The 15,891-nt window shown below is 43.7% G+C and overlaps 1 protein-coding gene across 7 annotated transcripts in view; it reads left to right on the forward strand.

The window, feature by feature from the left end:
• Mgat5 (alpha-1,6-mannosylglycoprotein 6-beta-N-acetylglucosaminyltransferase) overlaps nucleotides 1-15,891 on the forward strand; it is a 321,612-nt gene that overhangs the window by 117,460 nt on the left and 188,261 nt on the right. For 6 of the 7 annotated variants that reach the window (XM_047544029.1, XM_047544030.1, XM_047544028.1 and 3 more), the window contains one exon: nucleotides 6,729-7,111. In XM_047544029.1, coding sequence (XP_047399985.1) covers nucleotides 6,871-7,111 — 241 coding nt within the window. In that variant the 5' untranslated portion in view covers nucleotides 6,729-6,870. The remainder of the gene's footprint in view (nucleotides 1-6,728; nucleotides 7,112-15,891) is intronic. The other variant, XM_047544032.1, reaches the window with a different exon arrangement.

Raw genomic sequence — 15,891 nt, forward strand, 5'->3', positions numbered from 1 at the left:
TGAAGTGGTGCCAATGAGTAAAGCAAGCTATAGATTAAAGATTTCCAGGCTTTTGCTGTTGGGCTCCTTCATCTTCCCTTTCCACTCTTTTTCCTGTCCTTTTCTGTGATTGTCTTAGCATAAGAATGAAGTGAGAAACCTCTGTGAAAGGTTTTGCTGCTTCCTGGACAAGTTTCCCATCTCCTCCCCTGTCTTAAACATCTTATTGTTCTCATAACCTCACTGCCTTGCCCCTTCTAGATCTGTTGCTCTGGAACTTTGGTCTCATTTTCTTCTTTGGGTATGTATCACTATCAAGCTCCCTTTAGTTTAACCCTGCCTATTCAAGGACACTGTAATGTTTCACTGCCATGAGACAAAACCTTAGGGTAAAATCTTCTGAGAGGTAAAGAGTAAATGTGTTCTCAGGGTGCCTGGGTTCTTTGTGGCTCACATCAGAAGACTGTCTTGGAAGTCATTGCTCATTTGTGTATCTTCACTCATTCCCCCTCCCTAGCTTTTCATCTATAAAACATTTAATGAATCTCACTTAATGAACATCACTGTGTGCAAGGCATTGCCATTGCTGGCATTCCTTATTTTGGGGGCACTTCATAGAGCCATAGAAGAGATGAGGCAGGACTGTCCTATTGAGCAGTGGGTAAGAAACTATTCAGGAGGAGCAGGAACTGCCGTGGTTATTCCAAGGAGGATGAGCTCTTGTAATCTAGGGAGGCTGGGGAAGCCTCATGTAGAAGGCACGGTTGATTGGCAGACTAGAAATATGAATGGGATTTCCCAAGGTTGAATGGGTGAGAAAAAACTGATTTAGAGTTTCTTGAATGTTATCGCACAGAGTCAGGATAAAGTTAGACCCCATAACCACCTTTTAAAGACAGATGAAGTAGTGCAGGTGGTTTGTGGTGGAGGACGGAAGAGGTATGGAATGACAAAGCAGTGCGCCCCAAGGTGAGTATGGCACCATGAGCTGTGATGGCATTGTCTTTTGGGACTTTTGGACAAGACCAATCTCTGTGGTTAAGGTTGGCATCACTTCTGAAGGAGTGGGCATCTCTACCTTCATCCATCCTCTGAAGAGGCAGGTCTTGGAGGAAGTACATGGGGCTGCCAAGGACTTTGGATGGTCACCTGAAGGACTTGCTTCATTTGTCTTGTTCTAACTTCATTGGAACTGAATTCTTCTTTAGAATATTCTCACCATTCAGGTGAGGTGGGCCAGGAACCATCAGAAGGCCTGTGAGATTGATCTGGAGGTTGTAAGAGCTGCCAGCTCTGGTGAACTGGAGGCAGATTGCTCCTTGTGATTTCCATTTGTTGCCACTCTTGTGATCAGCCCTTAGGGATGGCACAATCTGGTCTTGGCTGAGCTGCACGGTATAAGGAAAGAGGCTGCAGTGGGTCCATGGGCCTCCTCTTCCTACCCTCAACTTCATAGTGGAACTTGTTTTTTCTTCTAACAACTTTATTGAGATATGATTCACACACCATACTATGCTGCCGATTGAATATGGAGAGCTCAGTGGTATTTATTTATTTTGGTACTGGGGAATTGAAACCAGAGGTGCTTTGTCACTCAGCCACATCCCCAGTACCCACCCCTGGCTTTTTAAAATTTTGAGTCAGGGTCTCACTGAGTCGCTGGGATTACAGGCATGTACCCCTACATATAGCTCAGTGGCTTTTAATATATCCACAGAATTCTCTTCTATCAGTACAGTCAGTTTCAGAGCATTTTTGTTACCCTGAAAAGAAACTCTGTACACCTATGATATCATTTCCCAATTTATCTGTTCTGTAGCCCTTAGCAAGTTTTACTGTACCTTATGTCTCCATGGATTTGTCTATTTTAGACCTTTCATGTAAATGGAACCATATGTGATTTTTAATAATTGTATTTTTTCACTTAGCATAATGTTCTCAAGGATCACCCATATTATAATATAATCAGTTCTTCATTCCTTTTATGGCTAAATATTATCCTATTATGTTTATGTTAGTTTTATTTACCCATTTCTCTGTTGATGGACATTTGGGTTGTTTCTTTAATAATGCTGCTATGATAATTTGTAAGTTTTTGTGTGGACCAAAGTTTTCGTTTCTCTTGGGAGAATTCCTGGGAGTATATTGTTTGGATTACATGGTAGCTCCCTGTTTAAGTATTTGAGGAACCACAGCATTTTTCCACAACAGTATCCAACACTGACTGTTCCATTTTACATTTCACCAGCAGTATGAGAATGTTTCATTTCTCCACATCCTCACCAACACTTGTTCTTATCCATATTTATTGATTTTTGGCTCTCCAAATGAGTGTAAAGTCGTATCTTATTATGGTTTTGATTTCCATTAATGATTAATGATACTGAACATCTTTGTTTTTTTTTTTTTTTTCCCAATTAAGAGAACTGATGTATTTCCTTTCCAAAGATCTTTGACGACATTTGAAAAGGCAAAAGCCAGATTTTACTGTGTTGAGAAATGAGTGGGAAATAAGGAAATAAATGGTACTCTTTTAGGAAGTAGGGGGTACAGGGGGTGCATGTAGGGGCACTTAACATCACAAACAGACCTGGCATAAACTTCTGTCTTGAGGATTGATGAAATCTTGGCTCTGGAATGTCATCATTTTGGTTGGCAACAGGATCTTCTGAGATTTACTATATAGTCCTTTATTCTGTCCCTTGGATTCACTTAGCTAGAGGACCCAACTGGTAAGTTTGGAGGCAGGCACATTCTTAGCTTGAAAGACTACTTTTTGATTGCTGTTAGTTCAAGGCCTCTCCATTAATTATGCCCATTACTGATGATCATCATTAGTCCTTTTATGGCACCAAGACTCTCAGTGAAGATGGCTGTACTGGATCCTCCTCATTATTTTCCTATTACTGTGGGAGATAGAGGTGTCTCCTGAATAATGCTTTTGAAAAGTCTTAAATTCTGTCTCCTTAATAGGAATCGTAGAGATGAATTCTAATGTGACTCTTTGTGTGTGCTGTGAGTATGCTGATGGTTTCTGTTATTTCACACTCTGCATTCCACCAGAGGAAAGAACATCCCTGGCAGTTCTATAGTCACTTAAAATCTGGGCCCTCAAGTACTCTGAACCCCTTATAGCTAGGGATTTTTGCAGCAAATTTGCATCTGCCTGAACTAGAATAATTTCATGCAGGCTAGGTTTCTTGGCCATCTTCTTACCCCTTGAATGCACTGTCTTGGTAGATCTGACCCTCCCAAGGCAAAGGTTTAGTACCCTTCCCCCTTCTAATGAAGCCCTTGTCCAAGATCAAGACCTTGTCCTTGGTCTTTCTGTGGCTTAAACTGTGTAGACTTGAGCAGCCTCTTCAGTGGGTTCACTGAGGAGTGGGGCTTTCTGTCTGAAAGTTGACAGGTAATTTCTGTCAGCAGTTGGGTTCCTGTCCTAAAATATTCAACAAAAATCACCCGCAAACTGTCCTCCTTGGTAGAGCATCTCATTACTTGGCCTGGAACAATCCCTTCAGGCCTTGGGTGACTAATGAGTTTGGGTTATCAAAAAGGAAGCACTGCCACTTCCTGAGGAAGTCAGGGCAATGCCTAGTTAGTGGAGTGCTTTAAATGTTCTAGCCTCCTAAGGGCAGAAGTTCTAACTTGCTCCCTATTCAGTCTCCAGGGCCTGAGGGCAGCAGGTACTCCATTGTGTATACTTGTAGAACACATGACAGAAAGAGCGAAGCTGCCGTTCAGCTGGTGGCTGTTGAGAAGGACAAAATACAGTACCATGGTGCCTGATGACATTTAGTCAACAGGTATTTTATTGTGCTTTGTCTTTCTTCGAGAAGGTATGCACAGATGGTTCCTTAATTAGAATAGTTTGACTTAGGATTTGTGGAACACTTTATTATCAGGTAGGCTTTGCATTAAATGCTTGTGCCCAACTGGATGCTCATGTAAGTGTTCCAAGCATAATTAAGATAGGCCAGATCAATCTGATGTTCAGTAGGTTAGGTGTACTAAATACGTTTTTAATATTTTCAATGTAGGATGTGTTTATTAGGATGTAACCCCAGCATAAGTGGAGAAGCATCTGTGTGTGTGTGTGTGTGTGTGTGTGTGTGTGTGTGTGTGCATGCACACATGTGCGGTCTTCCAAACAATGTCATGGCATTTCACTGTGTTAGCTTTGCATCACTGTGAAAAAATACCTCAGATGGTCAACTTGTATGGAGGAAAGATTTGTTTTTGCTTACAGTTGAGGAGGTTTGAGTCCACAGTTGATGGGTCCCTTACTTTTTTCCCCTACAGCAAAACATCATGGCAAGCATGTGGCCAAGGAGGTCTGTTCATCTCATGATGGCCAGGGGGCAAAAGGGGAGAGAGGAAGTGGCCAAGGTCCCAATATCCCCTTCAAGGGCACACTCCCAATGATCCAGTTTCCTTTCACCAGATCCCACTTACTGAAGGTTCCACCACCTCTCAATAGTGCCACTGACTGGGGACCAAACCTTCGACCTATGAACCTTTGGGGTGCATTAAAGTTCCAAGCTACAGTAGCCACTCAGAAACTGGTAAACAATCCAAGGTAGACAGATTAGTGTTTTATGACTTCAGACTAATAAGGGAACACTGTAGGCTAGAGCAGTGTAGAATGTGGGCTGAGACAGGTGGGGCTTGGAGAGCTGGCTGGATTTGGATTGGCAGTGTGACACAGTGAAGCAAGCTGACCAGGTGGAAGGAGAAGCTTGAGTGAAGATGGGGAGCTGCCTGGAGGATGCATAGGGCTCATGACAATGAGCAGAGCAGCAGGTGTGCAGGGTGTAGGAACTTACGTTTTAAAGTAGCTCAAGATAGAATTTGAGCCTCATCACATTGACTTGGTGGTGGCATTGTGGTGATGGGAAACATGTACCTGGATTCTGGCTGTGTGAATCAGGGATCCTGAAATTGAGCATGCATTAGAATCACCTTGTGTGTTTGTTGATGCAAGGCTCCAGGTCTCCAGAGTTGCTGATTCAGTAGATCTGGGGTAAGGCCAGAGAATATGCATTTCTCACTGGTGCTAAAACTACTGGTGAGTTTAGAGACCACACTTTGAGAACCATTAGCCTAGAATTCAGAGGTTAGCACACCTTTTCTGTTAAGGGCGAAAAAGCAAATATTTTAGACTTTGTGCTACATAGGGTCTCTGTCACATATTCTTCTTTGTTAATTTCAGTACCCCTGTAAGCATGTACGTACCATTCTTAACCTTACACAGATAGGCTGTTAGGGGAGTGGGGATGGTGAGGGGAAGACTGAGTGCAAGTTTACTGATCCTAGGTTATCTCTCCTCTGCCATCTAGCTGACTGATTATTACTAAGCAACTTCCCTGTAACGTTATTTTCTCATCTAATTTGTTTCTCATAAGTGAGAGATGATAATATTAACACTTACTAGCATATAGAACTTTTATGAGGATCCAGTGAACTAAGGTACAAAGAAGCCTTTATCCAATATCTGGGATGTGTCTAGAATTTATTTATCTTTTAATGTTATTAATAGAAGTACCAACTATGGATTGCTCTGTTGACAGGTGAAGGGAAGGCAGTGAGAGAGACCAATAGATCCACTGAATTGCAGATTCTGTAAGCTAATTGCTCCAAGATCCTGCTACCATTTCTTCTTAGGTTGCTCACAAAGACGAACCCGTTGACCCAAAACATGTGCGCTCTGAAATACATCCTGGGTAGTCCCTTGTAGGGGATCATTGCTCATCCTCTCCCTGAGTGGCACTTTTGTCAACTGACTGGTTCCATAACCTGGGTCTCTAGAAGAAAGTGCAGATAAATCAGAATACTGGTAAACTCTTTGCAGTCTATGGTCAGGATCCCTTGCTGAGAAGCCCTGATTGAGAACTTTGGCTCATCCTCTGCTGGTATTACATGGAATCTGACCACCTTCATTTTGAAACTCTGCCCTTTAGCTTTTCACTTTGCTGCATGATGGGAGTGAAAGTGAGAACCACAGAAAAGCAGACAGCCTGGTGCTTTGTGTTTCCTGTGTTACAGTGTGCCAGTAAGCAACGAGAAGCTGCTTTTGTTCAAGATAACTAAAACTAGGGTGGGGGTGGAGCTCAGTGTTGGTGCACATGCCTCAAATGCTGGAGTTCCTGGGTTCGATCCCCAGCCCGGCAAAAAAAAAAAGCTCTCTCCATGCTGAGAGTACTGATAATGAAAGCCAGCCATGGTTAAATAAGATGGGGGCCCTCTCTCACTTCCTTGTCACCCACCCTTGAGGGGGCATCTGCTTTCTTGCCAACATGTCCAGCTGCATGCTCAAATCCTTGTCCAAAGCACATAATAATGACTTTGTGAGCTCAAGTTACAGACGCATAAAGTACCCCATGGTATGACTCTACCCTTTGCTTAGGTTTTTGCTGACATGCAGTAAAATATCCGTCCATCTCCTCCCCACCTTGCAAAACAAGCTTCCTGTTTTGACCTTAGTCCAGATAGGAGCAGCCCCACTACACCTGTTAACTCACTCAGACACACACTTCCCCCTCCGTGTTTGTACAGCTTCTTGTTGCCTCACCAGATTTCCCCTCTCAGCTTACACATCCCGAATCATAAACTAAGGTGCCGAACCAACAAATAAAGAAAAAAAGGAAGTTGACATTTGATGTTCAGCTGTCCCGGTGAAATTATGGCTTCTGGCTTCTTTTGTTGTGTTTTGCCACTGCCACTTTGCTAACTTTCCTCCTCCTTCGCAGCAGAATGGAAGCAAGGAAAGGAAACCGGCTGACCCAGGAGCCCGAGTGAGACCCGCAGACTTGCAGACCCAGCCTACACCATGAACTTGAGTCCACCTTCCATGTATTGAGAGCCAAGGGCAGGTGAAGTTGCCAGAGAGCAATGGCTCTCTTTACTCCCTGGAAGTTGTCCTCTCAGAAGCTGGGCTTTTTCCTGGTGACTTTCGGCTTCATTTGGGGTATGATGCTTCTGCATTTTACCATCCAACAGCGAACTCAGCCTGAAAGCAGCTCTGTGCTGCGGGAGCAAATCCTGGACCTCAGCAAAAGGTACATCAAGGCACTGGCAGAAGAAAACAGGAATGTGGTAGATGGGCCGTACGCTGGTGTCATGACAGCTTATGGTAAGTGCTATACTGGGAGGGGGTGGAGTTTGATGGGGACCTGTTGAAAGAATCCTGGAGGCTCCCAGGCTCAAACTTGCCATGGTTATCCCTTACCACTGCTTCTTAAGCAATGAATTACACAGGAGCACTTTTAGATAGGTAAAGTAATACCCTTTGGGAAATGGTGAACTCCTGTGCACACGGATACCTTCCCCAGGAGCCATGGTCAGTACAGTCAGCACTCTGTGGGTCATGTTCACAGTTGGTTTCTCCTCCCTCAACACATTTCTGGACTGCATGATCTCAAATGGGAGTGTGTTCATGGAATTCTGAAAAGCCTTTATTATCTGTTTTAAACAAAACTTAATTAGGGATGGTGGGGGTGAGTTGAGGTGAGGAGGGAGAGGAGGAGTGTTTTTTTTTTTTTTGAAAGTCACCAAGCTTAGAGACAAATGTGTGTCTGTCCAGTGTGCAGTGACATGGGAACTCACATGCTGACTAATAGCTTTTTCTTTTTGTCCTTTTCAGATTTGACTGCTCATGTTTCTTGCTTTTGTCTCCACTAGCTCTCGCTTTGAGAGAAATCTTTTTTTATACCTGTTGCTTATTTTTAGGTGCCTCAGATACTTTTTGATATAGAGTAAAAAAAATGCAAATATAGGATCTATCCTTTCTTTCAACAAAAATTATGCTTAATATAGACTAAGGTGGGAACTGTAAAAAAACAAAAAATAGAGAAAAAAAGATCACACATCAGTCTACCTCTCCAGGCAATATCCAAAATTAACATTTCAGTGTATGGTGTGTGTGTGTGTGTGTGTGTGTGTGTGTGTGTGTGTTGGGTTTTAAACAACAAGGCTCCATTTTGAGAGCCCACACTGAAAAACTAGGTAGTTTTCAGGGTGTGCATTTTTAAAATTACTCAACTTATATTAAGCAGACAGCCACCATTGGTATTGCCACTACAGATGATGTAACAGGTGGCAGTTGCTGTTGTAAAGCTTCTGGGCTTTTAGGGTCCTTGTTCCACCTTTGGGAGGAAAGGAGAACAACTGGTAGCAATTTCTTCTGTTTATCTCAGTCTGACAAACCTTTTACATGGACAGGAAGAAGCCACGTGAGTGGTATGTTTACAGACTTTCAATTTCACTGGTTGTCTTGACATTTTTGGTTTGTTTCTTGAGTATTGCTAAACATCTCAGAGTGAAGGCTTCCTCCCTCCATTGTAAAAGGACAATGATCTGGTCTTAGCTTTTCAGCCCTACAGGGAGGTTATCCTTTCTATAAAGTTACCAAAAAAGGCAAAGTAGTTTATTAGAATTTCAACCACCTTGCATGCTTGCAATCATAGGAATTTGTATCTCACAGAAACTAAAGGAATTATTTATTCCAACCTGCTCCTTTTATAGATGAACCTTAGTGAAGTTATTCATCTTGTTCTCAAAAACAGAGGAGTCAGAGTCAGATAGGCCTCATCAGCAAGTCTAACTCACATTGCTTGTGTTCTTTCATCAGATGAACCTGATATATCAAAGTGGTCTTTGCAACTGAGTTTCTGGAATTTAATTGGACTGAAGTGTGTATGTGCTTGAGGTATTTGGGATCACCTGGTGGTGAGATCCTACTAAAATAAGACTTCTCATCTGGTCTTATTAGCCCTTAGGGCTGAGTGTGTCTTTGTTGTGGGAGATTGTTCACGCATGATAAGATTTTAGCAATAGATGCCAGTAGCACCTCCCTGGTTTTAGCAGTAAAACATGATTTGGTGTGAGGGGATAATGGCTCTCTTCTCTGCTACATTAGAGAACCACTGCTCTGAGTAGAAACAGCAAATAGAATCTAACACCATCTTCTTACAGATGTTCTCAAACAGATAACTATTATTTCAGTTTGGCCATCAAGTTTAACCTGTGGACCAAATTCAGACTGCTGCTTATTTGTACAAATAAAGTTTTATTGGAAACATAGCCGCTAGCTTTTGTTTATAACAAATGCAACAAAAGAGAAACACACTAATACCAATATTTATTTCACAAAACATCTCAAAAATTCTGAGTCCATCATTCAGCAGTCACTGTAGGTCATTCTTAACATTCATCTGATCATGTTGCTCATAGATCCAATGATTTCCCAGGACTCTGGTGGTTTAAGGCAGAGTCAGCAACCTATGACCTGTAGCCCAAATCCTCCTTGCCACTATTTTTGTAAATAAAATTTATTAGAATACAGCCATGCCCCTTTATTTATGTATTAGTTGCCACTGAGACTGCAAAACCTAAATACTGATTGATCCTTTACCAAAACTACTTGTCAGTTCTGACCTAGATAGTCTTTGGGTGAGTCTTTTTATCTTGTAGGGTTTTATTTTTATTTTGTGTATGTGTGCATGTGTGTGTGTGTTTTCTAAGTGTCTCTCATCCCTGTGTTTGGATCCCCCTCATTAGGAGCACATCCAAACCCAGCATTCCTCTGTCCTCTGGAAACACTACCTCTAGAGAGTGGCAGGTCAAGAGTCACAGTGGTTATTATGGTGAGATGGGCGCTAGACAGTGTGGCTTTGTCACATCCTGTCTGCAGGGTCTGGGCCTTAGAGGGACTTCTGAAGTGGAGCACCAGTCCCTCTCTCACCAGGGACTGTTGCTTGAACAAGGTGTGGCATGTCAGCACCTGGCATGTGTCTGCTGCTGCTGTTAGTTTGACTAGTACTCAAACAGTAACACAGATGGCCTCCAACTTAAAAATTGTCCCACTTTCTGACAATGCAAAACCATTCACATAAACTATTCTTTTACATTCAGTGCAGTATTGAATAAACTGCATGAAATATTCAACACTTTGTTGTAAAATAGGCTCTATTCAATGATTTTGCCCAACTGCAGGCTAATGGGAGTGTTCTGAGATAGTTTAAGTGAGGCTAGACTAAGCCACAATGTTTGGTAGGTTGGTTTATTAAATGCATTTTCAACTAATGTTATTCTCAACCTACGGGTTTATTTGGATGTCATCCCATTACAGGTGGAGGAACGTCAGTAGAAGTGTCAAAGAGTAGCTCCTAACCTGCCCTCTACCTTTTCTGATTCTGCTAATTTGTAAAGAAACTTACGGACTTCCATTGGGACTTAGGAATCCATAAGTGCCATCTGGAGGTTCTCCTGGCAGCCTGTGTGGCATAGCCAAGAGCATTCATTCCTGGGATACGGAGGGCATTTCTGTGTGTTTCTCTGTCAGTACAGAAAGAAGTGTGTCGGCTCTTGTCTCCCAGTCACATGTGAAGCCAGAGCTCTCTGCTGTGCAGCCTCATCTGCATCTCTTTGGCCAGCATAGCAAGGGCCATGCCTATCAGGACATACTGGGAATTGTGTCACAAATGGTGCCACTCGCCTCAGTCAATGCTGTTTTTGTTCAGGAGGTGAATTGATGTCGGTCTCTAATGACCTGACCCAAATTCTTATCTAAAAGGGCAGGCTGGTCCACTTCTCTTCTCCTAGGAACCGTAATGGAAACCCAAGGCCAGGTGAGATTCCCCTTGTAGTTCATCTACACTTCGTTACCCTGCCATGTCTCACCTGCTTGCCTCTCTGGGCACTGGGGCGCTCTCCTGGGTCATCAGCTCTGGCTAACAGCTGTAACCATTCAGCTTCTCTCTGCCTCTCCCACCGCAAATCACGCTTGTCTGGCTCCTCCTTGCTCTCCAGACTCTTTGGCCTGCCCTTTCTTGCCCTCTGCCTTTCTCCTCATTTCCTGAGCTTCTTAGGCCTAGACTTTCCTTCCACTGGCTCTTATCCTTTGAGCCGGGTGCCTGGGGTAACATATCTGTTGGCTGGTGTACTCCAAGTGCTGTCTAGTTTCTGCTCCTGCAGTGGAAAAATAGGGATGATGTCCCTGCTCTCCTGGATGTTGCGTTCTCTTTGGAGGGAAAAACAAAATAAGAGAATGTCAGATAGTAGTAAATTCCTAGAAGAAAATAATAAAGAAGGAATGTGATTTAAAAAAATAAAAAGTATCTAAGGGACTTGGAAGGTCAGAGAAAACCCCTCTGAGAGGTGTCCTTTAACCTGAATGACAAAAGGAACAGCCAGGTGGGGTAAGGAAGAGGGAGATTGAGGCAGAGCCTATGGGGCAGAAGGCGCAGTGTATACCAGGCCCTGAGGCTGGCATGTGCATTCAAGGGAGAAATAGAAGTTATGGCGTCCCGTCAAAGTGAACAAGGAGCAGTATGGACAGTGTGAGGTCTGAGAAGTGGGCAGTGTGGGTCCTAGTGTGATGGGCAGGAGAGTAAGAGGAGCAGTGGAGATGGAAGTTCTCAAGGGTGGAGCTGGCCTTGGCCTCACCCTCTTACCACTACTGTTTAATTAGCTTTTTCATTTAGCTTTTAAACAATTAGGAGAGGAAACGTTTACTTGGTTTTCAGGGTTTCAGAGGTCTCAGTCCATAAAGTGCTGACTCTCTTGCTCTGGACCCAAGATGAGGCAGAACCTCAAGGCGCAAGGGCATGGCAGAGGAAAGCAGCTTAGAACAAGGAAGCAGAGAGAGAGAGAGCTCTGCTCCCCAGAGATAAAATATAAACCCCAAAGGAACGCCCTGGTGACCCACCTCCTCCAGCCACACCCTACCTGTTTACAGTTACTGCCCAGTTAATCCCTATCTGTGGATGAATGCACTGATTAGGTTAAGGCTCTCTTAACCCAATCACTTCATCTCTAAATTTTCTTGCATTTTATCACATGAGCTTTTGGGGGACACTTCATATCTAAGTTGTAACAACAGCCATCTCTGTGGGAGGAAGAAAGATAATGAGAAAGAAATTTCTCTGTTTTTCTAAGGAGGCACATGGGGTGGGGGCAGGGAGAGCCAGCAAAGGGCTTTGGTTATAGGGAGCAGTGGAGAGGTAACTGCTTTGGGCTTGCAGCGGCCCTCAGTAGCCTGGGAGCTTATGTCTAAGGTGGTGGTCCCATTTAGGGCTGCCAGAGGTTGCTCTGAAAGGGTCACAGCTGCTCTGAGTTGCAGACCGAGATGATGTTCTGAGACTGACAAGAGCTTTAACCAGTGTTTCCTATGAAGAAGGAGGGAGGGAAGAAAAAAGTTGGGTTTCACTTCATTAGAGATGCAAGCCTTGAAAAGATTTTGTTTTAATTTACTTTTTTCTTTTGTCTCTGTTGTCTCTGTTGCTACCAATAGGATCAAGGCATTGTTCTGGGAAGTCTGGGGCTTTTGTTGGGTATTATGGAAAACCATCATTGCCAAAGGCAGAAATTCCCTCCCTTGAGGGAAAATAACACTGTTCTGGGAGTGAAACTGGTTAGGGAGAAAATTAGCCAAGCTGCTTGGTATTGTCTGAGGAGGCCTCCTTGAGGTGGTTGGTGTGATCATAGAAAAGACTTTATGCTTTAGAGAACTTGTGACCTAAAAATGGGTGTCTTGGGGCTGAGGCTTTTCCGGCTAACTCCACTTTCCCATCCAAGCCAGGCCAAGCTCACAGGCATGCCTGGCCCAGCTGGAGGTCTGAGGAAAACTGGAAAGTGTTTAAGACAGGAGTGAGGTCGGAAGATGGGACCCACCCTTCTTTGATGCCATGCCACTGCTTCAAGTCTGGGTTGAGGAGGGAGAGCATGTGTGTGTCATTTGCATCTCAGGCTCAGAAAGTCCTCCCCTTACCTGGTGACCATAGCTCAGCTTTACCTTCTGCTCTTTCTTCTCTCATGAGTCAGGGTCCCTTTATCTGTTAGAACTAACTGGGTAGACCTCCTGCCGCTCTGGGCACCTTAGGGAACTTTGGCCCTTCTCACATCAGCCTCGGTGTCACAGGGCAATCTGGGTGTGGCTAAGCATTTTCCCCATGTCCTGGGCTCTACATTTTCTTCCCTCCAACTTTCATTTTCTTCTCTTATTCTCTGTTACAGAGAAGGCCTCCTGACTTCTTTCACAGGAGGCCCATCCCACTCTCATGTCTCTGCCTGACCCCCAAGCCTCGAGCAGCACATAGTGGATGTGCCATCATCTCTCTCCCCTGTGGAGGACTCAAGCCCCCGAGGAGCAGGGACTTTGGTCTGTGTTATTCCCCACTGCGTCCGGGGGCTTTGCGCATTATGCCTGGCACATAGTAGGGACGATGATAAATAGGGTCACTGTCCCCACCCCAGGACCCTATCTGTGTGTTATAGTTATAGCTGGAACTGATTTGAGAATTACAGTAATGTTTTTAGTGAAGCAAGAAATGGAAGAAATTCCCTGCAGACTCTGTATCCAGGAGGCTCCAAGTAGTAATTATGTGTGATCCTGACATGGGAACCACTGTTTTTTCTGGAAGGTGGCTAGAGGCTGTTTCCTTGTGTGGTAGGGTAGGCCACTCTAGATGTGTGACCTTGAGCAAGTCCCTCATCTTTCTCAAGCCTCCTTCCCCTTCTGTGAAGTGGAGGATGTAATCACTTCCCTCATAGGACTTGTAGTGATCACAGCTGGCAGTGTCAAAGAAAGCACTTAGATCAGCAAAGAGCATTTGTTGCTATTAGTTGTTGCCACCCCCAGCCTGGAGGTACCTGCATCTGTTAACATCCAACCTAAGCTGCCAGTGGGTATGGTTTAAACTTAGGCCTTCAGAGACCTTTGTATGTAGCTGTCCTTAGCATTTGCAGGGATGGGAGGGACCAGAATGAGAGGAATCATACTCTGCTGCAGAGGAAGGCAGGTTTGCTGCCCACATCCCAACCTGGGTGTGGCCAAGCTCACCTTTGGATCTTAGAGGACAGTGTTGGTGTTACTGTGTCTGATATGGAGTATGAGAAAAGAGCAGAGTCCAAGGGACAATGTGGTCATGCAGTCACATTTGGCCCCTTGGGTGATGATGACCTTGACTTCAGAGGATTTGTGAGCCCTCATCTCTTACAAAACAAGCACCAAAATATATGGGTCCTATCCCATGCAGCTGGTGAGGTGTTGGGAAAATGCAGAGAAGAGCCCAGGAATGCCATTCTGGTTATTTACAGATGCCATAAGCACCAACAGGCCTGTTTGCTCTTTTTCTTAGATTCTGCCGTTTAGAAAGTTCCCTGAAACACCTTTTGACGCCCCGCCCCCATGGCATCTCAGGAATAGTGTTCACATCTGGAGCAAGGGTCAAGGATTTTGAGCACTTTAGTGATGATGGCTCTATACCTTCCATGTTCAGGCTCCACCCTGTGCCCCCAGCAGGGTGACTGGCACATTTTCAATTCAGAGCAGCCTTTCTTCCCCATGTGGCTTTAAAATTCACATGAGAGAAGTCAGTGAGTGTCACTGAGCTGTTTCTGGGGGTGTGGTCTTTCCTGGCATTAGGATCCTTGTGGCCAGCATCTTTGAATTCTCAGAGTAGAATTCACTACACCATCTTTATGTTTAAAATAGCATTTCCTGCTGGGCAAGGACATCTGTAATCCCAGCAACTCTGGAGGCTGAGGCAGGAGGATCGCAAATTCAAAGCCAGCCTCAGCAAAAGCAAAGTGCTAAGCAACTCAGTGAGACCCTGTCTCTAAATAAGATACAAAATAGGGCTGGGGATGTGGCTTGGTGGTCTAGTGCCTCTGAATTCGATCCCTAGTACCCAACAAATAAATAAACAAACAAATAGCATTTCCTAACATTTGTCACTTTGAAAGTAGAGTTTTTATATAAATTGAGAGCATGTGAGGAAGTGTAAAGAAGAACATATAAACAAATATTCCTTAGCCCCAAACCCAGATCTTATTGCTAATAAAATTTTGATTTCTCTCCAGTAACCCGCCTTTTTTTTTTTAATACAGATAGTATCTATGTGTGCATATGCATTTGTATGTACACATTTGGGCACTATTAAAAAGTCATATTTTACATACACTTTAAAAAATTTTATTTGTTCTAATTGGTTACACATGACAGTAGAATGCACTTATTTTGATAAGTCAAAATATATAAATGGAGTGTAAGTTCTAATTTTTCTGATTGTACATATTGTATATATACTTTTTAATGCTCTCATCTTTGTTATATATCCTCATGCAAGTAGGTAATTTGATGGCTGTTCATTTTTCCTGTTTTGTCCATCTACTCAGTAAATATTTATTGTAATAAATAACACTGTTTTCATTTGTAAATGGCATTGCTTTGACTGTCCTCGTACATAATGAATGGACTGTATTTTTGGGCATTACTGTAACAGTATTTCTGTGGAAAGGTCACTTTAAAATTAATTTAAAAACATATAATTGATGAAACTTGACATTCCTGGCAGTCAATGGAAATAAGAGGTTGAGGTTAATTCTTTTTTCATTAGCACCTTCCTTTCTCATTAACGCCCTGTCTTTGCCAGTTTCTCCCGAGCAGCAAGTGAAGCTGCTCTGTGGTTCTGTTGTTCACTCTGTCTCCTGGGGCAGCCCTGGTGAAGAGGGATTTGAGTTAGCAGCAAGCATGGATGTAAATTATTTTTGTCAGCTCAGATATTGAGTCCTCGCTCACTGCATAGTTGGTTTTGTGCCGTAGAATCATGGTGGCCACACCTTGGAAGTACACATCAACCTAGCCTTTCCCTACAACCCTTGACAGGTGGCTTCTGTAGATTGTGATGTAGTGCATTGAAGATGGAACTTGGCAAGACCGAGGACCACTCCTGTAGAAGCATGTCCCAGGGCAAATGGGGTGGAGGACACCAAGCTTTTCTTGGTGATTTCTCGTGTACTGATGGACTTGACGGTGGAGGAAATCAAGGTTTACCACCCAATCTCACAGCTTTAGCTGACAGGTCTGTAACCCCAGTCTACCAGCAGGGTCCCCATTTCTTCTGAGATTCT

Source organism: Sciurus carolinensis, chromosome 3 (genome assembly GCF_902686445.1).
Source record: "Sciurus carolinensis chromosome 3, mSciCar1.2, whole genome shotgun sequence".
NCBI classification, from domain to species: Eukaryota; Metazoa; Chordata; class Mammalia; order Rodentia; family Sciuridae; genus Sciurus; species Sciurus carolinensis.